The sequence below is a fragment of the Pithys albifrons genome, chromosome 10 (genome assembly GCF_047495875.1).
Source record: "Pithys albifrons albifrons isolate INPA30051 chromosome 10, PitAlb_v1, whole genome shotgun sequence".
NCBI classification, from domain to species: Eukaryota; Metazoa; Chordata; class Aves; order Passeriformes; family Thamnophilidae; genus Pithys; species Pithys albifrons.
Genome location: NC_092467.1, coordinates 5,184,997 through 5,211,574, shown reverse-complemented (window position 1 = coordinate 5,211,574; position 26,578 = coordinate 5,184,997). Strand labels below are relative to the sequence as shown.

Here is a 26,578-nt window from a genome sequence, read left to right as displayed (position 1 = left end):
ACAGTTGTTTCACATAGGAGGGGGGCAAGTGTAAGGAAATGGCAGAACAATGGAGAGACATCCCCCATTAAAAAAAAAAAACAGCCTTTCACAAGTACCAGCTTTTCAGACACAAGAGAACCATGGCCAAAGCTGCACCATGGATCTGCCTCCAGAATCCCTGGTGATGGATCCAGATTCCTGCCCCCTTCCAGACTAAAGAAGCAGCTGTTGTTCAGTACAGACAGAAATCATGGCTGTAAATAACCACCAAACAGTTCTGCAGGGACACACCAAGTACTTACTGTCATCTCGAGGAGAACAAATTCCTGTTGTCCCAAATAGAACAAAACCAGTAAATCAGCTACTCCAACTCAAGTGAGGAAATGTGTAATTAACCAATCAGCTGCCACCCAAGTGCTAAAACATTCTGCTATTTAGGGGTACAAACCTTTTAGAAAAGATCTTAGTCATGCCTAAAGCAGCACTAAGCAGGAAAACTAAATTAAAAACTAAAATCCAAGACCCTCTATGGTCTAGTCCTATGCAGTCTTATTATATGCTTTTAAAATAACATCAGAGTCTCTGATCTTAAAGAAAAGAGTATTTCTCAAACTTCAAACCCAAGCTCATTCTTTGAAAAGAACTTCTTAGTCCTTTACTAATGTATAAATGCACAAAATACTAACAAAGCTGACCCCCAGAGAAGTTATTAGAAGAAAAAGTGAACTGCCACTTTAGGACAGATTTGCTTAATCCAAGCAGTTCATTTCACTGGGAATGGGCAAGGACAAATTACAGTCTAAGAGTCTCCTCAAATACACCCAAGTATCTTTAATTAAACATTCAAAAGAAATTGCAATCTGTTGATCAACACAAATTGTGCTGCATATTTAAAGAAGGTCATAGCAAACCTTTAGCTGAGGTTTTTCATCTTTTCCAGAGGTGTTCTCAGTTTGCTGATGAACCAAGACAAAGTCTTCATTAATCAACGGTGATACAGTTTCAGGAATCCTACTGGCTTTGCTAAAGGATGTTTTGACTTCCATCTCAGGTCAGTATTCCCCTCCTGCCACCAGAAACTAACAGAGAAGGAAAAATACTAAATAAAGAGTTTTGAAGCTGCACACAGTAGGTTAATAAGCATAATATGAAGTTATTGTGGAATAATATAATACTTAAAAATACACTGTATTTCTCAAACTCTAATTTCATTGGTGTAAGGAATGTTATGATATTTATGGTGGTGCTCAAAATTCCAATGGTTTAACAGCAATGGCTGTTATCTCTGTGTAGAGATAACAAATGAGGAAGTTACCTCAGAGCTTTCACTTCCCTCTTTTAACCTTCTGGAAGCTGCTTCCTCCACCTGCCCAGCTCCTGCCCCTGTTCTCCCTCACACAGGTGTGCTCCTCACCCAGAGTGGCACACAGGGCATGTGCAGACACACATTACCTGGACAGTTTTTCCCAAAACCATCACACCAAAGTGTATGCTCTCCACATAAAAACACAGTCAGCAACTAGTTCTGTTCAGGGCTTTTAATGTTTATGAAGTCAAAAGTGATACCACACCACAATCACATCCTTCTCAGCAGACTTCCCTGAAACCACGTGCAACAGTTAAAACTAAGCACACCAGTTAAAAACAGAATAAACACAACAAAACTCTTAAGTATTATGGAAACCAAGAACAAGTTTTCCCTTGTCTGCACAACAAAAAATAAATCCAGGAACAAAGAAAAAAATAATTGTCACCCTCTAAATTACATGTTCATATAGAAATACAGAACTGAAGCATAAGGACAGCTACAGTAGGTATCAACTAAATAAAGACAGTTTCACCTACAGGAACCCAGACCTGCAGGAACCCAGACAGCCTCCCCTGATTCCTCACAGAATGAGGAGCTAGAATGGAGAACATTGGCTATTAGACTTTTTATATTTTCTGTGCCAAACAGCAGAAAATATATTTTCAGATAGACTTCATAAAGAGCACGCACTTCCAGATTTGGTCTAATTCCACTGCAGTTTGCTGAAAAATCCTGCTCTGGCTGAGTGCTGGGGTTGATTGTGCTTGAGACTCGGGGTTCAGGAGAGTCACACACAGCAGAGGGAGAACCAGCCTGCTCCTGTCACCCCTGCAGGGCTGGAGGTGCCCAAGGGGGGCAGCTCAGCCCTGTCTGTGGGCACCAGGCCCAAGGGCGGGTTCAGCCTCGTCCTGCCCTTCCCAGCAGCACCACGGAGCAGAACAACTGTGCCATACTTCCTTCTCCTACAGCTCCAAACCACCAGGGAGCGAGGAGAGAAGGGTGATTCAGGCCCAGCTGCAGGAACCACAAAGACAGCATTAGAGAAAAAAAGACATGCATGCTCTCCACCATTCTCAGCAGGTGTCATTATGTCAGCCACAAGAGGAAGTTTAGCAATTTCAAACCACAAAACAGGTATGGGAACTACACAACTTTCAATGCTGTAATATTTTCTATCATTTTTGACTCTACAATCAACTTGCTTTTGCTCTTTCCAAGACTTGGCTTGCATAACCATTCCTACATCCAACTCCACAGAAAGCTTTCCCTGCTCCCTCACTGAGCCACAGTTTTATCCACCAACCCAGTGAGGGAATTACATGTGGAAATCCCAGAGTAACTGAAGAACTCGAGTTCTTGTATGGCAGAAAAGCTCATTACAAGAGCCACTAAGCAACAGCTGTAATATTCAGAGAGTGGTTATGAATTTGGATCAGCGGTTTAGCACAGTCTGAGGTCTTTCATCTCTCCAGACTAAGCATGAACTCACAGGCAGGAATATTTTCCTGGCAGATGATATAATCTGAGCTCCACCCGAGCCTGGGGAATGGATTCACCACTGCAGTGGTTTGTTCATCTTTTTAAAGCATCTTTGCTTTAAAGATCTTCCTGGCACAAGCAAGACAAAGTTGTAATTCACAAGATTCTAAGTATGTTACAGTTTATTAATTCAATGGTGTTTTTTAACAAATGTTGTAAGATCATTGCTGAAGAGCCAGTTTGTAATAAACAGCAGGTCAGCTCAAAAGAGTCATTTCAAAGTAAATCCTCTATATGAAAGGGATGGCCCACTGTTACAGAACTCTTTAAGGCAGTGAAAGCCACAGATGATGCTCCCCAGGTACAGGATAGCCCGAGGAATCCTTACTGAGGATGACAAAGACAAAGCCTCCCCACTACTTGTTTCCAGCACATCTCCAGAAAGGAGGGATCACAACATCTCCTATTTGGTTTTGGGGTTACTTATGGGAGAATAACATGGCAATGTCAGTGTAAGGTGGTTCTGTTCTATTAATTATCAAAGCCAAATGCAGGCTGCCAACCTTAGTGTGTCACCAGTTCTTTGTGCAGCCAAGTCAGAACCAACAGGCACACTGTGAACTATGAAATGTTTTCTGCAGCAACAGTTCAATAACAAAACCAGGCAAAATGTACCATTTGCAAAGCCAAAGTTATGATAATGCAGCTAGAGAAACACACTGAGAGACTCAATATTTGTTCTTGCCCTGTGTGGGAAAGGCAGTTTAAGATAACCCTTATTTCCCAAATTGTAATCTGAAAGACAAAGGAAATACTATCAAATAACCCTTAGCTGGCTACACGCTCCTCACTCAGACCAGACACTTCAAAGCACACCAAACACATCCTTGCAATTACTTCTGAGTTACGAGGCCTTTGATGTTTTGAAGTGTCCTCCAAGCTTGTCTTTACAACCAGCTTAAACCACCACGGCCAGCGCAGACACACCTTGTTCCATACACAGCTCCATTAGCTGGATCAATTAGCACCTCAGAACCCCTAATTTCACCTTCATTACAGACTACTCCAACCTGCCAGCCAGTGTTACTGTCCATCCCACTGCAGCACAAACAAAGACACCAGAGTTTCAGTTCAGCAGAACACAAACAGGTCAGGCATTCAGGAAAAGGCTTTACACACCACATTTCATGATCAGTGTTTGACCAAAAAGAGGTTTTAATGCCAGAGACAAATTAAGTACCAAAAATCATGAACAAGCCATTTTTTCCAATTAAAAACCTTTAACTCTGACATGAACTTCACTCAAGAGTGTAACTGTGTTTCATTTATACCACCTTAAGTACTAAACTACTGAAAGAGAAACATTTTCAATTTTTTCATTATAAGGCCATAATCTAATAGTTCAGCTGAACACTTGTGAGGACAAGCAGTAAGAAAAATGAAAATCTCTCTGAAACAATCATGCATTAAGGTTATTTGAGGAAGAGAAAGAACAGAACATGTGAAAGGGGTTTTTTCTTCTTTACTAACAAGAAGAGAAACACCCCCATTCTGGACTTCCCAGTCACCTGCAGTCAGTGGGTGGTTACTGCCACTCCCCTTTGTCACCAGCTCTAGAGGACTCACTCCTTTTTTACTAATTCCTCAGTTATGCATTTTCTCCTATGGAGAAGATAATTTTCCTCCATACTTTGGTGAACAACATCACACAGAGAGAGAAAAAAAATCAGAAATCCAGCAACAAATACACAGGAGGAAATTCTTCTAAATTCAGTTAAGTAAAGCCTACTATGATAAAACAATTCAAATTTTTTAAAGTAACAGTTTCAGGAGAGGTTTTCTGACTCAATTTCAAACAAGAGGATTTTTGAGATAAAAAGAAATTCATCAGATGTAGTTTTAAAATGGGGGGGGTGGATTTGTGTATGAATATTGCTCAAAAAATGTCTTAAGCTGTAGGAATAACAGTGACTAAAAAAAAAAAGCTGTTGCTTTCCTCTGTGAGCTTTATTAGACAGCTTTGGTCAAGTCAATCTCTCTGATGTACATCAGTTCCAGGTGTTTTGCTTGCATAAAGCCCTGGATAAAAGGTAATTAAGCCACACTACTTGGTGTTTTGGGACCAGGGACCAGAACCTCCTAGACATCTGTACAGCACTCAGCTTTGGAAGCTTCCCCACCTCACTCCAGAAGGGCACCCCAGGGTCACTGCAGAACCCTTTACAGCACAGTCTATGTACTGAATCACAGAACCACACAATGGATTGGGTTGGAAAAGACCTCTGAGATCATCAAGTCCAACCCTTGGTCCAACTCCAGTCCCTTTACCAGATCATGGCACTCAGTGCCACGGCCAAGCTCAGCTGAAAAACCTCCAGGGATGGGGAATCCACCCCCTCTCTGGGCAGCCCATTCCAATGCCTGAGCACTCTCTCTGCAAAGAAGTTTTTTCTGCTCTCCAACTTCAATTTCCCCTGGCAGAGCTTGAGCCCATCGTGCCCCCTTGTCCTATTCCTGAGTGCCTGGGAGAAGAGACCAACCCCCACCTGGCCACAACTTCCCTTCAGGCACTTCCAGACAGTGCTGAGGTCACCTCTGAGCCTCCTCTTCTCCAGGCTAAACACCCCCAGCTCCCTCAGCCTCTCCCCACAGCACTTGTGCTCCAGTCCCTTCCCCAGCCTTGTTGCTCTTCTCTGGCCCCGCTCCAGCCCCTCAATCTCTTGCCTCAACTGAGGGGCCCAGAACTGAACACAACACTCAAGGTGTGGCTTCCCCAAGGCAGAGTCCAGGGGAAGGGTCACTGCCCTGGGCCTGCTGGCTATGCTAGTTTGGATCCAGGACAGAAGGGCAAGTCAAGGTACAGAGAGTGATCGTAGAAGATCCAGGTGGATCCAGCACTGCACAAGACAGAAATGCTGCCGATTCCTTCTCCCCATAACTCTTCCATGTACTTCATATTAAATCCAGACCTGCAGAAACACACCCTGCACAGAACACAATACCCGGGTAGGGATGGACACCCCCGGGCCTGCAGGGCAGAGCAGCTCAGGACGGGGCACTGCTGCCAACACACACCTACCATTCCAGGAGAGGGAATCCAGGGCAAAGCCAGTGGCTTTATAGAGGAAAATGACTTTCAGACCTATCAGATTCAAAAACTTCCTCCTCATACTGGTATCCAAAAGTAAATACCAATTTTTAGATGAATCAGTCTTCTGAAGCAGTTACAGACATTTTTGTGTTTACTCACAGTTTCTGTTCAACAAATATTCCAAAGTTACTGCTCAAGTTCACTGTTGGTTTGGAGGAAAAAAAACATAGCTTTTGTTTCAGCATTATACTCACCCCAAAAGAATTATAAAATGTAGAGCTATGAAAAGACAACAAACTAGGAAAATAAATGTTTCTCTGTTTTCTGTAAGCAACCAGAGACATTTTTAAAAGGAAGCTTCTTGCCTGCTTGAAAGAAGGCAATCAAGAGCAGGCTAATTCATACTTTCTTTTATCAAACAAAATCAGGTCCTGTGCTAGACAGGCTTTCAAAGTAGTATAGTTTGACTGACAATCTCAAACTGCAGAAAATACTGGGAAGTAAGTTCTACCTATTTTCAGAACTCAGGTTCCTCAAGAGAATCTGTGGGACCTTTCTGAAGAGGAAGGTCCAGTACAGCTGTGCAGAAATTCATCTTCTGGTAAGAGAAGTCTGAAGGAGAAATAGCCCCCAAAAGGCACCATTTATTCCCATTTTTGAGCCACAGGATGCAGTGCATGACAGGCCAGTGAGCACTGCCCTAACCAAACCTGCAGTCACAGGCGCTCTGTGACTCGGGCTTTGGGATCACTGAGGGGATGTGGTGACTTGTATGGCCAGACTTCAGGAACCAAGATTTGGGAAGGGCTCTCCCCATGTGGGTGTGCCCTTCCAGCCTGGGCAGTGGATGTTTTAGGTGAGGCTCATCGTGCCCAGAACTGGCCCCACCATTTAAGTCCCAAGGTCCATCTGCCACGGCCGAGCGAGCTTGGACAGTGACAGGGAAGTCCTCGGGACTGTCACAGCCCCCGGTACTGACCGGGCTGACCCTGCTGAGCACCCAAGATCTGACAGGATTGGATGGCAGGGAGGCATTTAATGCCAGGGGACAGTCCCATTGAGACTTTGACACAGGTCCTTGGGATTCAGAGTCCAGAGTGCTCTCCTTTACAGGGCACAGGACACTGGCTGGACAGTGGGAGTCCCAGCCCAGCCCCCCAGCCCCTTCCCTTAGAGCTGTGCCAGAGCTGTGCATGGCCCTGGCTCCCACCCCAGCTCCCAGGGACACCATCCCCACAGAGCCAGACATGCTGGGAACACACAGAACCTCACCCCTTCCATGCCTGCTCATGGACAGATCACACCACCTGATCCAATTCCATGTCACACTGAGGCAGCACAGCTCCCACCTGCCCCAAAGGCCTCTTCTCTAGTCACTGAGTGCACGCAGATGCACAGGAAAACCAGAGGTGTCAGAAAATCAGTTTGTTTCAATCCCACTGACAACAGCACTATGATTTTATCTTTAATCTCAACTTTTCTTTGTGTAATCTTTATATAGGAACTGCCTCTGTGATCACACTACTGGTTTATTACCCACGAATTGTTTCCCAGTGTCTTATCTCTGGCAGTGAAAGTCCATGTAAAGAACATAAGGGAAAAAACAAACAACCACTTGTTTGGCTTGCTGATAGTATTTTCCAGGATCAAAATTAACTTAATACAGAGATTATCACTGTATTTTAAAATACACATAAATGTATATAAAAATCCTTATTCCCAGGAAAGCACTGTTAAGAACAACTCTTCCCAAAATTAGAAAAACACACACACACACAAATAAAGCAAAAAAACACAGCTAGAAAGTAACCACTAACATATTTTGGCAACACTGTCTTCTCTGAAAAGGCAAATCTCCACTATGTAGGCAACAGCAAATAATGAGTCTGCTCATGAACGGCAAACTGTTTGGAATTGTTGTACTGGGTGCCTGGATACAGAGGTTTTTCCAGACTCTTTTTGCAAGTCCATCTCATAGCCAAAGAACAACAATATAAGGAAAGCAGAATCAAAAGACAACTACACAAACAAGAAAATGCCTGTTTCTCCTTCAAAGACATATTGTGTCTGCATCTCCTCAAATAAATGATAAGCAGAAGTCATCAAACACATCTCAGTGTGAACAGTGAGGCATTTACTGCAAGGAGAGAACCAGCTTTCCTGACTTGAATCTCTGGGTTACACAGAAACCACTGTACCACTTACACAGCCATAGTCTGGAGCTGCTTGAGGAAAAAAACACTGTGTTTGTTTATCTTAAATTTCAGACACTCAAGGTGGAGAACCCTTCCTTCCAGAGGAGTGGTGGGGGTGAGGGTGTTACTGAACTGGAGCACAACAATACTTGATCCTTTCAGAAGAGAACAACTTGGACTGATGTGTAAACAAGGCTTCTGCTACTCCAGAGATGTTACCAGTCTTCATGTGTATTAAAATAAGAAGCAAAAAAGACACTTTATGCAACCAAGTCTAGCAAACAAGTGTATTCATTTAAGCAGGTGCTCTCTCTGTCTCAAGGCACTCAGCAATAGGACCAGGGGGCACGATGGGCTCAAGCTCTGCCAGGGGAAATTGAAGTTGGAGATAAGAAAAAAATTCTTTGCAGAGAGAGTGCTCAGGGATTGGAATGGGCTGCCCAGAGAGGGGGTGGATTCCCCATCCCTGGAGGTTTTTCAAATGAGCTTGGCCGTGGCCCTGAGTGCCATGATCTGGTAAAGGGACTGGAGTTGGACCAAGGGTTGGACTTGATGATCTCGGAGGTCTTTTCCAACCCAATCCATTCTATGATTCTATAAGGAAAAAGCAGATAATGCAAATCAAGTAACTCTGGTAAACCCTCACAGGTTCCCTGACATCAACTAAACACAAACACTTCAGCTCCTTGAGCCTGTAATTAATTTTTGTCTTTGGAAAACATAAAGTAGCAACTTAAAGTACCAATTTTTCATACCTGGAGCTTGACAAACTTGAGCTGCTTATTTTTTTCCACTGCTACGTGATGCTTGCAGGCAGCATTCAAATTGAACCTCATCACCAGCCAAGTTACTGAACTGCACAGCCACTCACTCAAAAACATAATGACCTATTTCCAGGGGAAAAGCAGAACCATAATACAATCCTTGCTTTAAGAAGATTATTTAATGGTGTATTTCCTAACTGTAAAAATAAGTGTTGGTCTAATGCAGTCAGTGGAACGACCTTTCTCCATTAAATATGTTGTCTATTTCAACAAGGTATTTTGTGCACAAGTGCTCATTTCCAGAGCTAATGCCCTGCTGCCAGGCCGAGGGGACCATATGGCACAGCAGTGCCAGGCCTGTCCTGGCTGCCTCACATGGCACAGCAGTGACACAGAGCGGCAGTGCCAGGCCTGTCCTGCACAGGGGCCTCACAGGGAGCCCCTCTGCCACCAGGGAAGGACACCGGGGGGACCGGTGCTTACTAATTGATAATGTTATTAACTGATATACCTACTATAGAATTTGCTTAGTAGTTATTACAAAAATCACTGTATAGCATATGGCAAAAATCACAAGGTACAGACCTGTCCTTGAAGATGCCATACCAAGAGGCCCCAGAGCCTCCTGTACTAATTAAAACAGCCAGGGTACCCTATGAAACGAAGATAAATCAGAAGGTATGTCAAAAGAACAGGTTAAGTGGAGAAATTCGCCAATTAGACCAGTTACAGTTGCCAACAGATCCAGTTTGAAGCAGTTTTGAGCAAAAGGTAAGAAGCTCACGGGAAGAAGAGTGCTGACTTCATCCCCAAAGACCACCAGAGACCCCTGCCCCGAATTCCCAGGAAGGAAAGCGCAGGAAGGAGTGGCACGGGGCAGAGAAAATGGAAACCAGTTCTTGAAACTCATTATAATAACCCCTTGTCCTATTGCTGAGTGCCTGGGAGAAGAGACCAACCCCCACCTGGCCAGAACTTCCCTTCAGGCACTTCCAGACAGTGCTGAGGTCACTTCTGAGCCTCCTCTTCTCCAGGCTAAACACCCCCAGCTCCCTCAGCCTCTCCCCACAGCACTTGTGCTCCAGTCCCTTCTCCAGCCTCGTTGCTCTTCTCTGGCCCCGCTCCAGCCCCTCAATCTCTTGCCTCAACTGAGGGGCCCAGAACTGAACACAACACTCAAGGTGTGGCCTCCCCAAGGCAGAGTCCAGGGGAAGGGTCACTGCCCTGGGCCTGCTGGCCACGCTAGTTTGGATCCAGGCCAGGATCCCATTGGCCTTCTTGGCCACCTGGGCACACTGGTGGCTCCTGTTGAGCTTCCTGTCCCTCAGTCCCCCCAGGTCCCTCTGCCTGGCTGCTCTCCAGCCACTCTGTGCCCAGCCTGGAGCGCTGCAGGGGGTTGGGCTGGCCAAAGGGCAGGACCTGCACTTGGCCTTGTTGAACTTCATCCCATTACAATCAGCCCATCTCTCCAGCCTATCCAGAAAGTCTATCCATGGTCTTTTGTAATCTCATTTTCTTCAGATATTTTTCTTACTCTTAAAACTTTAATCCTAATAGTTGTCAAAGGCAATCACGAGTTGGAAATGAGTGACAACATCAGACTCTGGGGTTTTATACTTCAGTTAGAGTTTCCAAAACTGCAAGGACTATGAGGTTTGATTTGACAGCCATCTAGACTTCTACTGCTGTTGTATCAAAACTGTAATTTCATCAATGTCCACAATGCTTGATAAGTAAGGAAAACATTTCTTTTATAGTATGAAACAAAGCCAAGCCTCTTTGTAAAAAGAAAATACTCCCACATATAATAAAAAAATACTTCCACATACATTTAAAATACATATTTAAAACCCTTCAGGATCAAAGCTAAGATTTTACATTGTCACATGAATATTTAAATATTTAGATATAAAATTAAAAGATTGAGAAATCACAGTTAAAGATCAAGTGAAACCTTCTGAAAGTTACCTGATTGAAATTGAGAAGTCCAGAGAGATGTGCATGGCAAGTAAAAGCCAACCCAAATGCCCCTTTCCAACACTGTCTCTCCCAGCCCCAACCACGATGGAGGGCACTGGTTCAACCACTGCTCTTCTCACTTTCATTTAAGCAGTGAATTCTCAACACTCTCTGCCTGCCAGAACTAACCTGCTGCCTTCCCACACTGCTGGGGCAACCTTTTATACACACATTCTGTGATCAGCTTTGTTGCTAAGGCTAAAGGCCTTGACAGGTTTTAGAAAATGGAGAAGGGAAATTTATAAAAGACATAGAAAGATGATCTTCCATTGGTAAGCAGAGGTCAGTGTGTAACCAGACACATCTATCTGGTACTAACACACCACTGTCCTCCCCAGTCACACTAAAATAAAAAATTAAAGGCTTTCCTTCACTTTCTGCCTTTTCCATTTGAAGTCTGAAGAAGGAAAACAATTTGCATTGATCAGAGAAAAACTTGGGTGTAATAATGCCAAGGTCCTGGGTTCAGTCCCCTGTGTGGGCCACTGACTTGAGAGTTGGACTCGATGATCCCTGTGGGTCCCTTCCAGCTCAGCACAGTCTGGGATTCTGTGAAAAACGAGGGTTTGCTTCAACATTCAGATCCCTGTTCAAGTCTTCCAAATTACCTAAAATCTTCTAGGAACTGGTGTGAGCTCTTGACATGAAAGCTTCTGGAAGAAACACACCAAGGAATGAGGCGGACCTTCCTTAACTGAAAGAGATTTATTCTTTTCTAAAGTTGTGAGACAATTTCTCTGTGTGATCAGCATCACTAACCAAATTATTCCAAATTCATTCTGCAATTCAAGGAAGAACTACAGCTTGGAAAGGTGCTATGAAAGAAATCAACTGACCCCTCTAGAAAAACCTGCTCATTCAGTTATTAAACAGTTAAGTATATTTTATAACTCTAACCTAAGAGAAATACTTGACCTTAAGGAAGTAACCTTCAAAGCTGTATGAGCAAGTATCTGGAACAGTTGAAGAAATAAAGATGTTTCTATTGCATTGCCTGCAGTTACCATCAAATTCAGACCCAAGTTACCTTCCAAAAATATTTCACATCAGACCCTGAAAAGCTCAAGTACCTCCTAAGCTCACTATTTCCTCCACAGAGTGACTGAACAGGTGAACAGGAAAGAGAACACAGGTGTCCTTTTTCCAAGACACAACTTCTCTTCTTTTCATCCTAGCTCAATTTTTAATATATTTTTTAACAAATGAACTCTTGGCCAGGTTACCATTCTGTACCTTCTGCACCTCATTTATTAAAGGGGACGAGTCTCATGGATTATTGTTGGCCTAAGCCTCAAGTTAATCTAGAGCAGTCTATAAAACACAGTAAGCTGCTGTTGCAGAAATACATCTGAAATAATATGACACAGTTGCTTATATAATAACAGCAAAAATCTTGCAAGAAACACTATAGAACTCCCATTAATTTTCTTGATGGAATTTTCTTATCTGACATTAGCCAGAAATCATGACCAAGCCCAGTATCAGTCAGTTGAGACAGGCTATCTGTATCTAGAGCAGCTTGAATTTTAAGTGTTATCTTTCTACTTTGATAAATTCACCTGACTGCATTTTATGCCCAAGAAGCCAATATCTGTGATTCCTATGTCTTTTTTCTTTTTTTTTTTTTAATCACAGTGTGTCTCAAAATTTCAGAGAGCTTCCCAAATACAACCACACTGTACTATCAGTTTCAACATAAATGATGTGTGGTTTTCACTAAATGCAGATGCAAGAACTTACTGTCAGTGTTTACATTCTGAACACTTCCTTAAAGCATTTTTACTTCTGGAAACAAAGAGAGGAAGTTACAGGCAGCTAATCTAAGACACAAAATCACAGAAATGTGAAGCAGTAGGAAAGGTCACACTCTGAGGGTTATAGAAGCCTTTCCTCTCCACAACCATGTTGTTATCAGTGTTATGAAGCCCTTAAACACAGTGCAAGGTACCACATGTCAGAGTGGAGAGATTGATCAACTCTTTCCATGCTCCCCTCACAGTTTTATACATCCCTACATCAATAAACAGGAATAACCAACACTCAAAACAATGTAAAACTCCGAAACTGACTTTCACTCCTTACTCCTGTTTCCTCAAAATCATGTAACTTATCTCCAAGAATAATTCTACATACTAGTTCCTTATTTCTTCTAAGTTTATACTGCCAATGCTAATTATTAGTAATGAGGATCAAGTATTACAGGGATAAAAAATATCTTTTTATGATATAAGTGTGCCTCTGTGAGCAGACACAAGCTCTGCCTGTATGAACAGAAGGGACCAGCAATCCATTTTCTGCCACATGCATTTCAGATGCCTCAGTGTAAATCATATAATCTTGGTTTTTCACTAACATCCAATAAAATGAAAAAACAAGCTGCTATGGAAAAAATACCACTCTGCAGCATATACATTCTTATTCAAGGGAAACACACCAATATCTACTTTAAATACAAAGAAAAAAATCCCAAAATTATTCTCAAGTTTCAGCCAGCTATTGAATTTCTCCACCTACTTCTAAATTAAAATTCTACACCTTGTATTCTGTATCTAAACACACAGACTGCATTAGATTAAGAATACTTGCATTTTATTTCCACACTGATTTGACTGCAAAGGCCTGAATAGGCACAGCACAGCCTTAACCATAAGTTAAAATTCAGGGGGAAGAATAAACAGAAAACAATGAGAAAAATAACACATACAATATTTATACACAAATATATGTATTGGAACAGATCTGTGGATCTCAGCAAAATCATTTTGTCTAATTTCAGAAAAAGACCACAACATTTTGCATAAACAGAAGCACAAATGCAAAGTATCTTAATTATTAAGCTGAAATAGGAGATAATAAGACTCCAGATCTCTGCAAAGTGCAGTAATGAAGTGAGAATACCTAAGCTGAGCTACTTTAAACTGTTTTCCACCGGAGGAACTACAGAAAGTGCAGATCGCTACAGAATTCAAACCCCAAACATCCCAACCAGCTGGAGCCACCCCTACCCCTTCGTGAGGCTGTAACAGAAGGGCAGGGTGTTCAGGGTAACTCCTTTTTAAATACAGCCCTGTGGTGAGCAGGGAAGGAGATGCATTTCTGGTTGAGAGAGATCCTTTTCTTGCAAACTGGTTGCTATTTCCCTAAACAGTAGTAGAGATTATGAAAATTAACTAACAATTAGTTCACACTGCAAGTCCATCCTTTGAATTAAGATTGTCGGACAAAGCCTCAACTTTCGCTCTTTTCCTTCCAAAAGGCAAAATAAAGTCATTTTCAAGGGCAACTGCAACAGAGCAGAGAAAGCACAGAAAGCATCTGCAATTTGCTTTCTACCAAAAAGATCTGGTTGTGTGTCTTAAGGTACAGCCAACAGACACGATGTGATCAGAAAGGTCAGATGCTTAACGTGGCTCAGCACTCGCCAGTTCCAGAGGTTTAGGAATCACTGATCTCTGACAAGAAGTGCCACTTCACGAGTATTCCACATGAACTACCAGGGAATTGTCCTCTGGAAACTTACACCGTAATACAAAACTTGCCATAAAGAGGTTTGGGTGATGAAAGAAAAAAATATATACACACACACAATGTAAAACATTCTATTTGTCTGCAAGAGAAGACCAGGAATTGGTCAGGAATGGTTACTCAAAACTGATTATTCTCATTAAAGGAATTACTACTCCCCAGGTTTGACAGGAAGTGCTGTTGTCAGTCACGTTCACGCTGATCTCACTCCTCACCTGTCACTGACCTGCTCTGTGATGTCGACCAAGTTATTTCCCCTCGAAGCCCCAGAGTAACCTGGAAACCACCTCAGCCATTCAGCGAAGGGTCTGTAAGATTCACTTTGAGATTCCGTAACTGACTGAAATCCTGCTCTGACAATTTACTGCTTCTAAAGAACGCCTTTCACTTTTCTTTTTTCTGCCCTTTGACCTTTTCTTTCCTAGTTAGAAATGATGTGGGAGATACCACGAAGTTGAGCAATTAAGCCAGGAAGTTGTCCACCATCATTAATAGTTTGCCAGCAGCCTCATGTGAAATGAAAGATCCCATGTGGAAGGCAAATGTGAAGACTGAAGTTTTACCACTAATTACCGCAGTTATTGAGCGCCGCTTTGCATGAAAACATAACTCCTCTTGAACACCTTTCTACTGTATTAGAAACCAACTCAGAACTCCCAGCCATGCTAAAAAGCTTGTGTCTATTCCAGACTGAGAGCAAAGCCCCGTTTGGACAGAACAGCCACACCTGAGCCTGACACAGCAGTGACTGCAACCAACGCTTCAGTTTGGCACCACTGGCTCCGGAACAGCAGCACAAATCACAACACTTAGGCCAGTCCAGAACCTCCAGGCAGCATCCAGCACGCACCGAGGGGTCACACCCGCCAAGAACTCCGTTTACACAGCCTGTAACTCAAGAATTCAGTCTCTTATTGAATAAAAAATACTTCAGTTTCCAGAATTTTTGCTTATTCCAACGATTGCTAAAACGGAATTATGCACAGTCCAAAAAACAATGGAATTAATCCCAACTGAAAGCACTTACCCACAGACAGCTGTAAGTTAAGTATTTATCCACTCAAGTTGCTGCTAAATACCAACACCTCCTTTTCAACTACAATGCACAAAAAGAGAAGGGCATACACTAAAGCTGTACATTTCTACTAGGAGTTAAATACTTTAATGATTGGGGTGGGGAGAAAGAAAAAGAAGAGGTGTGGTTGATTTTTCTCACTGTTTTGTCTCCTTGGCACCAGAGTACTCGCTCTTCACAGCTCAGGCAGGACTTACCCCTTATCACAAGAGCCAGATCGTGCTCGTTGTGTGCTTAGAGGAAGTGACATCCTTGATTCAAACACCTCCTGCTACGGTTACAGTCATTTATTAACCACAACTTTTCGAAGTTTTACACATTACAAATGTGCAAGTTTTGGTCTCTGATCAGAATCACCCAGCAGGCAGGTACGGGGGAGGCAGCCCAAGAGGGGCCCAGGGACACGGGTAAGGAAGGCACCAGGAAAAATAACATCCAGCTGGAGCCAAAACTGACGAGGGATGGAGAGCAACGGGGAGTGACTCGTGTACTGGCAGCAGACAGAAGGCTGAGGGAGCAGCTCTCTCTGCGCAGGGGGACCTGGTGACAAAGCACATGGAAAAGGCTGACACACTCCGACCTTTTCAGCCCCAGCTTTCACTGAGCCCAGCAGCAGGGTCTGCTGGAGGAAAGAATTACCTCCACGGGAGGAAGGTGAAGTTTGGAAGCGCTTCAGGAAACTGGAAACACAAAATGTACAGAACCAGATGGGATGTATCTAAGAGTCCTGGGAGCTGGCCAATGGCACTGAAATACCACAGTACCACAACATTAAAGGCCATGAGACTGGGAGAGGTTTCTTCTGACTAGAAAAAAGGCAAACATCACACCCAACTTCAAGAAAAGCAAGGAGGAGGATCCAAGCAACCACACATCAGCCAGCCTAACCTAAATCCATGAGAGGATTATGGAGCAAATCCTCCTGGAAGGTATCCCTATGTCCAAGAGGGACGAGAAGGTGATGGATTTAACGAGGGCAAACGACGTCTGATGAACACAAGAATCCCAGACTATTCTGAGTTGGAAGGGACCCACAGGGATCATCGAGTCCAACTCTTAAATCAATGGCCCACACAGGGGATTGAACCCATGGCCTTGGCATTATTACAGCCAAGTTTTAACTAACTGAGCTGATCTCAGGGTCAAGAGCTTACTGCAAGGAGACAACTGGCTTAGCAGATGATGGAAGAGCACTGAACACAGAAGGCCACTAACAGCAGTATCCCCCAGTATCCCCACAGCCAAACTGGTGAGGCAGGCACTGCATAAGTGAGCAATAAGGCGTCTGGGGATTTGACTTGCCTGCTGGGCTGAGGGAACAGCCATCAGTACCAAGCCCAGCACAAGGAGTTACAGTTACACCCACTGGGGATCACACAAACCACCAGGACCAGCCGATAGATCTGCTGATCAGCCGAATGACGGGACAGGGTGCACGCTCAGCAAGGCTCAGTGACACCAAACCAGGGGAGTGATCAGGGCTCCAATGCAGAAGGGCCTGGACAGGCTGGGGAAAGGCACTGGCAAGGCCTCATGAACTCAACAAGGCAATGCTGGGTGCTGTATCAGCCACAAAACCCCCTGAGACAACACAGCCTGGACACAAACCAGAAAAAAAATGCCTTTTGCACAGAAAAACGTGGAGATCCCAGCAGGCAAAGATGACAGACCAAGGCAGCAGCAAAGGAGTGCAGGCAGCAGATGCAGGCAGGGACCCATCCCTGTGCCCAGCCCCGTGAGAAACAGAATTCGGGTTTTGCTGAAGCTAAAGGAACTGTAAGAGAACAGTTAAGGGGTAATTAGTTTCCAAGGGTTTTTCGCACCTTTGGACGGGGTGGGGGGTCTTGGCCAGGCAGGCGAACCGGGCCAGACTGTAAGGCCCCAGTTCCCAGCCAATGGGAAGGGGGGGCAGGGACCTTTTGGCCAGGAAAGGGTATAAAAAGTTCTGTTTCTTTTAGTTCTGGGTCTGTCTCTCAGGCCAGATTCGGCCGACTCTGTTAAATAAAAGTTTAGTTTTGCTTTGACAACTTTGTCCCCTCTAGATTTTATTGTTAAGTGTGAGCATTTCTCACAAGTGCCCAGTCTGGGGGGTCCCTGGCACAGCAGTGACACCCTGGGGCAGGGCCATGGCCCAGCTGGGCAGGCAGGAGGAGCTCATGGCGAGCAGTGAGGGGCGGGCAGAACTGAGTTTGCACACTCTGGCCAAGAAAAGAGCTTTAAGAATCCTTTTTGCTGTCAGGTCCGGGCGAAGAAGAGAGCTCAGGACTCGTGGGATGGTGCACAGGGATGCGAGAAGAGACACAAGATGGAAGTAAATTCGAAATCGCTTAAAGGGAGAGGGAAAATCACTACGAGTGCTGTCAGTTGTAAAACGGATTGCCTAGAAAGGTGTTAAAGGCCGGACCAAACTTATCTAAATTACCCTTGCTTTAATTGAAGTAGGGATCTGCATAAGATGACCTCTAGAAGCCCCTTTCAACCTGAACAATTCCATTTCAAGGATGTATTATTTCATCTGCCTATGATTCTATTTCACAAATTCATTCTCATCATTTTTGCATCAAGTTTATTACCTTCAATAATGTATTTTAAACCTTCAGTTCTCCTGTACATCCAGTGTGGTGCACAGAAATGTAAATATCTCTTATCTACTTGCCCTCAGAATTTCTTCCTTTGTACTGCTGTCCTTCCCCCACAACCAGGGGGAATGTTTTCAGCATTCAGAACAATTTGGCACTTCTAAGCTTACTAGATCTAAAAACCCCACACCTTGTTCAATATCCTGACTCCTGACACAGGGATGGTTAGAGTAGAAAAGCAGAGGGCTGTGACCCATCTCACTTTGTGGCAAAAACTGTTTTCCTTTGTCCACTTAAAAATATTACAAAGACTTTTGTCCCTGCCACTCTTTCTAAAGAGTAAGAAAAATTTCACCAAAGACACAACATAAGGAGACATTTTCCACAAGGCCCTTACTCATCTTTCAGAGTAATCTATTTAACTAAGCAGGTTTTGGAACCTAATTTATTTATATCTCCTGCTTACGGTCACACCCAACCAACTACTTTGTCAGCTCCATGAAGCCCCCTATGGGAACACTTCTGACACCAAAATTAAATAAACACCTCAACAGCCACGGAGGTGTTTTTAATAACCTACACATTGGTTTTGGATTTTTTTTAAAGTCAGGAACACACAAGAAGGTGAGATAAGCAATTGTCGAACTCTTTTCAAACATGTCAGGATTTTTGAAGCAGGACTCTGACAAAGAAGGAGCCAATCCTTCACAATCCGGGTTACAATAATGGCTGTACCAGCACAACAAACGAGGACTGAGGCTGGAACAAACTGCCAAAGGGATGAAATTCAGAAAACCTATCTTATCAAAACATGCTTGAAAACAACTTAACCTCCAGGAAAAGGACACCTCCAGGAAGCTCCGTGTTAATACCTGAAAGGTGCATTTTAATCGTCACTTAATAGGTCAAAATTAAAATTCATGGGGAGAGGCTGAGAGCTATTACAGGAATGATTAGAGCAGCTGGTGGGCCAAAGAGAAAACAATCCTTCAGTGATGCATTTCTACAGATTTGTGCATCACTCTGGTTAAAAGTGCTGCCTTTTTTTTTAAATACCAAGATCAAAACTGCCACTAAACCGTAACAGTCCATTGGGGGCACAAAGTGGGTATAATCCAATGACAAATTCATCTAGACTGGAAATCAGAATGTGTGTAATTACTAAGGTCAGTCAAGTCTGAAATAGCCTTCCAATTATAGCAGAGGTAATAGCAATATACATGCCATTAGTTTTAAATTAGAGCTAAATAAATTCACAAAAACCCCTCACAATGCCCAAATCACTCCTTAAAATTAATGACTCACCAAAACATTCACAGACAAGAAAGGATAAGCAAAGGAGAGAGAAGAAAAAACACGGCAACTTCTGCAGACACATGGAAGAGAAACAGAGACACAGTGGTGGCTCTTGAGTCCATTCAGTTTTGAAGAAAGTAAATAAAAAATGACACTAAGGCTTCATAATCAATCTAAGTCAGTACTGGTAGAGAAAAAGAACTAACACACCTATTGCTACCTTCACGACAAGTAGCTTAAGTGAATCAAACCCCCAAGGCAGCAGAGCACCTCCAATAATTCTCTAATTTAGCTTCAATTTGGAACACTGAGTCAATTTGTGCTTACTGTAGTGGTATTTACAGTCTTTTCAAGTTTAAACTGCAAACTAAGCTTTTAATCATATCATTAATACCATCTAACCCACATAAACACAGTTGGCTACAATCCTACTTAAAACCCAGGCACAAGTATAACTTGCAGAACTAACCTCATGTGGAGATGATTCATCTCAGGATTTTGGTCTGTATCACAGAGATTTGGTTAAATAAAGCCACGGTACCTTTGCTGAATTGAAAGGGATAAGCAAATGTTGCCTCTAACGTCACCAAGGTCTCTCTCTGGAAACGGAAAGCACAGCTGCCCTTCCCAAAGTTTTAGCTGAAAACCAACACGGGTTGTGAGACTCGAGCTCGACACCGACAGAGAAAAGCAACGCTTACCTAAGCAAGCTATTTCATACTTGTTGCTGGATTTTTCTCAGTCTTAAAGAAGAGCTGACACTTGAAATTTCTTTTTCCCACTCTTATGCGAAAGGATGGAGGCACACATGCACGCAGCTGTGAAGTGTGGTAGGGCATTATTTATTTACAACACTATCAAAACCAGGCAGCTTCAACAACACAGCTTGGAGAGTGACAGCAGGAACAAAGTACACACGACAGTGCAGGAACTTACACAGGAACTCGCACACCATTTCACTGAGTGTCATACCTGCTTCAGGTGGTTTCAGCAGGTTTTCAAGTACTTTTATCTAAAGACAAAGGGTTTTGCACCAGCTCGCAGTTAGGGAGAGACGAACGGTGGAACAGGGCTTGTAAGAAAAAACATATAGGAAAAAATGAAACCAAGAAACAAAAAAACAACCAAACCAAACCGTGGACGAATCTGAGCCATGCAGACGGCACAGATTTAGGACAGCAGAGCGGTAGTTGTGGCCCTTGGGAAGTGACTTCACTTTTCCCGAGGAGGAGGCGGCAGGCAGATGAGCACTTCCACCGCGCTCTGCCTGCCCTCACCACGAAAACAACTTTGCATTTCACACGCCGCACTCGGCTCGGCGTGGCGCGGCGCTCCCCCAGGGACCTGCACACAGACAGCCTCACACACAGACACACACTCACGGACACTCCTCGTGCCCCTGCCCGCACTGGGGACCGGCAGCACCGCTGTCAGCGCCGCACGGGGCGGGCCGGTGCTCGCTGTGCCCCGCGCCGCCCGCCCGCCCCGGCCGCTCCCGCTGCCGCCCCGGCCCGCCCGGCTTCCCTTCCTCCCTCCGTCCCTCCCGCAGCGGGGCAGGCCCGCGGCGGCGCCCCCGTGCCCCACTCACCGCGCTCCGAGGGCGCTCCCCGCGCTCTGTCCCTGTCCCTGCCGCCCCCAGCCCGCCGGGGCCGCGCAGCCGCCTCAGCGCCGGCCGCGCGCCCGACACATTCCGCCGGCGGGGCAGCGGCGCGTGCGCGCGCACGGCAGCGCGGAGGGAGGGCGGGAGCGAGGCGGGGGCGGGGCCGCGGGCACGGGGGGAGCGGGGGCACCGCGGGCACGGGGAGATCAGAGCACCGAGGGCACGGCGGGCACGGGGGGATCAGAGCACCGGGGGCACCGCGGGCACGGGGAGATCAGAGCACCGAGGGCACCGCGGGCACGGGGGGATCAGAGCACCGGGGGATCAGAGCACCGGGGGCACCGCGGGCACGGCGGGATCAGAGCACCGGGGGATCAGAGCACCGGGGGCACCGCGGGCACGGGGAGATCAGAGCACCGGGGGATCAGAGCACCGGGAGATCAGAGCACCGGGGGTACCGCGGGCACGGGGAGATCAGAGCACCGGGGGCACCGCGGGCACGGGGAGATCAGAGCACCGGGGGATCAGAGCACCGGGGGCACCGCGGGCACGGGGTATCAGAGCACCGAGGGCACTGCGGGCACGGCGGGATCAGAGCACCGGGGGCACCGAGGGCACTGCGGGCACGGGGGGATCAGAGCACCGAGGGCACTGCGGGCACGGAGGGATCAGGGCACCGAGGGCACTGCGGGGACGGGGGGATCAGAGCACCGAGGGCACTGCGGGCACGGGGAGATCAGAGCGCCGGGGGCACCGCGGGCACGGGAGGAGCGGGACACCGAGGGCATCGCAGCCCCGCCGGGCCGGCCCCTTCGTCCTGTAGGAGTGCCCCTCGGGGACACCGAACCGTGGAATCCCAGACTGGTTTGGGTTGGAAGGGACATAAAAAACCATCACATTCCAACGCCTGTCATGGGCAGGGACACCTCCCACTATCCCAGGTGGCTCCAAGCCCTGTCCAACCTGACCTTGGACACTCCCAGGGATGGGGCAGGACCTGCCCACCCTCACAGGGAAGGATTTCTTGCCAATATCTAATCCTACCCTACCCTCTGTCAGTGTGAAGCCATTCCCCTTGTCCTGTCACTCCAGGCTCTGGTAAATAGTCTTGCCCCACACCTTTCCTCTAAGTTCCCTTCACACACTGCAAGGCCACAGTTGGGTCACCCCAAAGCTTCTCTTCTCCAGGCTGGACAATCCTAGCTCTCCCAGCCTTTCCTCCCAGCAGAGCTGCTCCAGCCTCTGACCATCCTGGGGCCTCCTCTGCTTTCTCCAGCAGCTCCATGTCCCTCCTGTGCTGGCCCCAGAGCCGGAGGCAGCTCTGCAGGTGGGGTCTCACCTGAGGGGCAGAGGGGCAGAATCCCCCCTGTCCTTGCTGCCCACACTGCTTTTGGTAACACCTCTCTCCCGCCCTTCTGAACACATCCAGCAAGCACCCAAATGTGTCCAAACCCTCACCTGCCACTGAAGGACAATGAAAGCAACCCATAAATCACTGTGCTCATAAAAAAATGACTTTTTTATGTTTGCCTTCAGATTTCGTACCCTGGTCTTGCCAAGTAGTAGACTGTGTTTGTTTATCAATGGTGGTTTGGTTTGGTTAAACAAATGTTTAAATAGTGGGTATATGTCTCTGTTTAATTAAATATCAGCATTGTTTATGTTTAATAAAATATGTTTAACTAAGGAAAGCTTGTCTTGTTGGGGTTTTTCCCTCTTTTCTTTTTTTTGGCCTTGTGTGTGAAACAAATTACATTTAAATTAACCACAACATTTGCACAGCTTGTCTGTGTTCTCCCCATTTCACATGTGGATCAGCAAAACCTCAGGGCATGCCAGGCCACAGCCTTCAATGAAGCAGCTTTAGGGTGAAGGCAGCGGGCCGAGCCCTGTCCTCCTGTGTGGGCACCATTCTTGGGCTGCTTTCTTGGCACTGGGGTCCTGAGGTTTATTTGTTACATGGTCTTTTTTTGCCCTGTACTACTGTTACAAACTCATCTTGAAGGTGGCAAGGCAAGCAGACAAAGAACATTTTCCAGAGGAAAAAAAAAAACAGGACTGTTTGACCAGCCCCTCCTCCTTGTTGTAGTTACTATTTGTCTGCAGCTGGAGTAAATTAAATTATTTTCAGATTATTTTTATCACACCACAGGGTTCAGATAAATCACAAAAGCATAGGGAAAGAAGAAGAATTCAGGAGGAGGAGGAAATTATTTTAGTGAATATTACAATCATAAGAAAGAAGTGTCCCTGGCACTGTACTTGGGTGCTGAACCCTGGTGTGTGAATGTGGGTAATAAACAGGAGGAACTGAAAGTCATATTCGTAACCAGAACTATGAATAAATTGTCATAACTTCTTGTTGTTATGGAAATAGAGTTTGTTCAGGAAGCCTAGGCAGGAAAAGAGGAATGTCAGGTGCAGAGTGAGTGACAATATTTGGACAATGGCAAAAAGGAAGAGAACAGTGTCACAGCAAAGACCCATTTAGCAACCCACGGATGAAAAAGATGAAGTGAATGGTGCTTTAATTTGAATAAAATCACCCAAATTGGTGAAAATGAGACTTGAAACAGCACAGCACCTGCTCTGAAAGGAATCTGGGAGGCTACACAGGTGCCAGTGATCATTAAGTTAATGACTCTTCAAAAGGGATGGAAGGAAAATCAAACCAATGGACTTGAAGAAAATAAGTTCCAGTAAAGTTACCATTTGGATGCCAGTCCCCACTGACAGTTAAGGAAACACACATATCTGGAAAGTTTTCCATTTCCCAGAGAATTAACACCAAGGCTGCAACCAGGCCATTGCAGTGAGGAAGCAAGAGAGGAAGAGAACAGTCTATCTAAATTAAAATATTTCAATGTCTTGCACCTTTTGAGAAAGCAAAATCTACATTAAATCATCAAAATCAGTGACAAGGCAGTTGTTGTAATATGCAGGGAAAATCCACAAAGATTAACATACAACATGAGCTAAAACTATCAAGGAGCCATCCAGAAAGCTTATGTGAAAGACTTTTGGGGAAGGACTTGCTCTCAGATGGGAAAGGAAACTGTTCCTAAGTCATTTTAGGAAAAGCAAAGCCTCATGATTTCTGCTTTGCTCTTCTCCAAAATGTCAGCTGTAACCAGGTGGTTAACAAGGGAACAGGACAGTCCCAGTCCAAACCACAGCCTCACACACAGCTAAGACAGTTAGCACTGCCCCAGACAAACCCAGCACATGTTAACAACTTAGGAACAAATGATCAAGCCAAAAACTGAGGAAAGAAACAATCTATTCAGCTTAGATGGGGACAAAACTTATCTTCAATTTTAGACAATGCATCTATAAAAACACTTAAGTAACCTCAAAGCTGTCAGCATTTCCCTTCAAGAACTCAGAAAACATAGCTGAGGTTCTGTGAGACCAGCACAAAGGAAACAGGGCCTATCTAAAGTAGAAAAGGGTGAGAATCAGAGGCCAGTCAGCTTTCTTTTGTATCAGGCAAAATACTGGAAGAAATTATTAAGCAAATTATTTTTAAGTCCAAGGATGATAAGATGAATAATAATCAAGAATAACATCTCAAAAGCAGATTATGGAATATTGACTGGAGCAAGACTTCCAAGGATGTACCATCTAATGCTCTCCTAAGCAGGACTGAGGAGCACTGGCTACACAAAACTTGGGTGAAATGGTTAGAAAATGGCACTCAGGAGTAGTGTCAAGCAAGTTTGCAGCGAGTCCTCCAGATGCTTTACATCCCAAGTCCTGAACTGCTTCTGTGAGGCAATAGGAGAGGGAATATTTTTTCACATTTGCAGAGGGTATCCTGTTCAGGTGAGAGCTATAAGCACTTTGGAAGATATAATTAGAATTGAACAAATCATGGCGAGTTGGAACCACGTTCTGAACTAAAGAGGATGTCATTCAGTAAGGTGAGAAACTATCACATATAGCTGTGAATAACTGGCTGCAAAAATGTAAGCTGGAGACAAAGTGGCAGAGCAGTTACTTTACAGAAAAGCTTGGTTCATAGCAGTTCACAAATAAAAAATGAGTCAGTGGGGCTGCACAAAATGTGACTACGCTACTGAAATGTAGGAAAAGGCTGTAAAACACAAGATTGAAATAATTCTGCTCCACTGAGCTCAAAAAGGCTTTCATGAAGAACAGAACTCAGTTTTGGGCATCTCCTTTCAATTACAGAGATCTCTGGGGAGAATGCAAAGAATCACCAGGACCCTGGACAACTTGACCTTGAGCTGTACTGAAGTGTGACTGAAAGAAATTCAGTTGGACATATGAAAAGCCCAAGACATACCCAAGCCTAGAAAAATAAGAGAATTTGTATAGAAAAAGCAGTATGTGTATATAAGTGAATATGCATACCAGCAGATCTGTTTGAAACCTGAAATAACTTCTTTCTGCATAATGGACTCTCAAGCTAAAACACTTAATGAGTTGCTTTTCTTAGCATATTTAATTCCTCATCTGATTAATATCCTGAGGTGTGATAAAAATCCTGAAGATGCTATGGGGTCCATGAGGGCTGTATGGGCTCTGAGGCTTTGAGGGTTTTAAGGGCTGTGATGGCTTTGAGAGCTCTGGAGGGTCATGGGGCTGTCAGGTCTGTGAGAACAGTGGGGCCTTTATAGGTTCCCTGAGGGCTCTGGGGTCTCTGCAGACTGTGGCAGCCATAGGGGCTGTGGGGGCTCTGAGGCTTATGGGGCTGTGAGTGCCATTGGGGCTGTGAGCCCTGGGAGGTTTGTTATGGCTATGGGGTGTGTCAGGGCTGTGAGGCTTATGGGGTCCACAAGTCCCATGTGGCCTATTTGACCTATGAGGCCTATGGACCTATGGGGCTCGTGAGACCTATGGGGCCTATGGACCTACAGGGCTCATGGACCTATGGGGCCTATGGACCTATGGGGCTCATGGGCCTATGGGCCTATGGGGCCTATAAGCCCTAAGGGGCCCCATGGGCCTGCCAAACTTATGGGGCCCCTGGGTCATGTGAAGATCACTGGGCCTATGAAGCCCATGGAGCGCGCACGAGGCCTGTGGGGCCTGTAGGGCCTATGGCACTTATGGGGCCTATCTGGGGCATATGAGGTCAGTGTGGTGTTTCATATGTTGGGTGGGGAGTGGAAGGCTTTTAGACAGAGTGCTGGAGAAGTCCTGCTGTGGAGCCACGTGGTGCAAAAAGGATGCCCCTTCTCAGAGAGGAGCTGGGGTGTGGCTGGATCCCACCTCAGCCTCCCAGTCTGTCAGTGGTTTGCACTGTGCATGGAATGTGGTAACCAATATTAAATGCAGCATCAGACAGAATTAATTGTTGGGTTTGGTAAGAAACACTGTTTCAATTTAGGTATTTGTGGAATGGTTAGTATCCTCATGTGTTGGGTTAAGTACACTCATATATATGTATATATTATGAACATCAACAAAATAAGCATTATACTGACAGGCATAAATTGTTCCTACCTACTTAGCATATTACTCATTATTACTCCTTATTACTCCTTATTACTCACAGTCCTTTGCTCTGAGGAGGTAGGAAGAGGTTCACAAACCAGATTCCATAATCATCTAAATTCAGGTAGGAAACTTCTCCATCCACCGTGGCAACCAGAGAGAAGGCACAAACATTCCAAAGCAATGCTTATGGAAAACTCA

General features: G+C 45.1%; 1 protein-coding gene across 6 annotated transcripts in view; it reads right to left on the bottom strand.

The window, feature by feature from the left end:
• Window positions 1–26,578, bottom strand: part of RABGAP1L (RAB GTPase activating protein 1 like) — a 233,120-nt gene extending 206,542 nt beyond the window's left edge. For 2 of the 6 annotated variants that reach the window (XM_071565064.1, XM_071565070.1), the window contains exons 1-3: window positions 20,903–20,990; window positions 20,287–20,386; window positions 894–1,061 (exon numbers count right to left, since the gene is read on the bottom strand). In XM_071565064.1, coding sequence (XP_071421165.1) covers window positions 894–1,028 — 135 coding nt within the window. In that variant the 5' untranslated portion in view covers window positions 1,029–1,061; window positions 20,287–20,386; window positions 20,903–20,990. Of the gene's footprint in view, window positions 1–893; window positions 1,062–20,015; window positions 20,115–20,286; window positions 20,387–20,902; window positions 20,994–26,436 lie in introns of those variants that run through there. The other 4 variants (XM_071565066.1, XM_071565065.1, XM_071565067.1 and 1 more) reach the window with 4 other exon arrangements.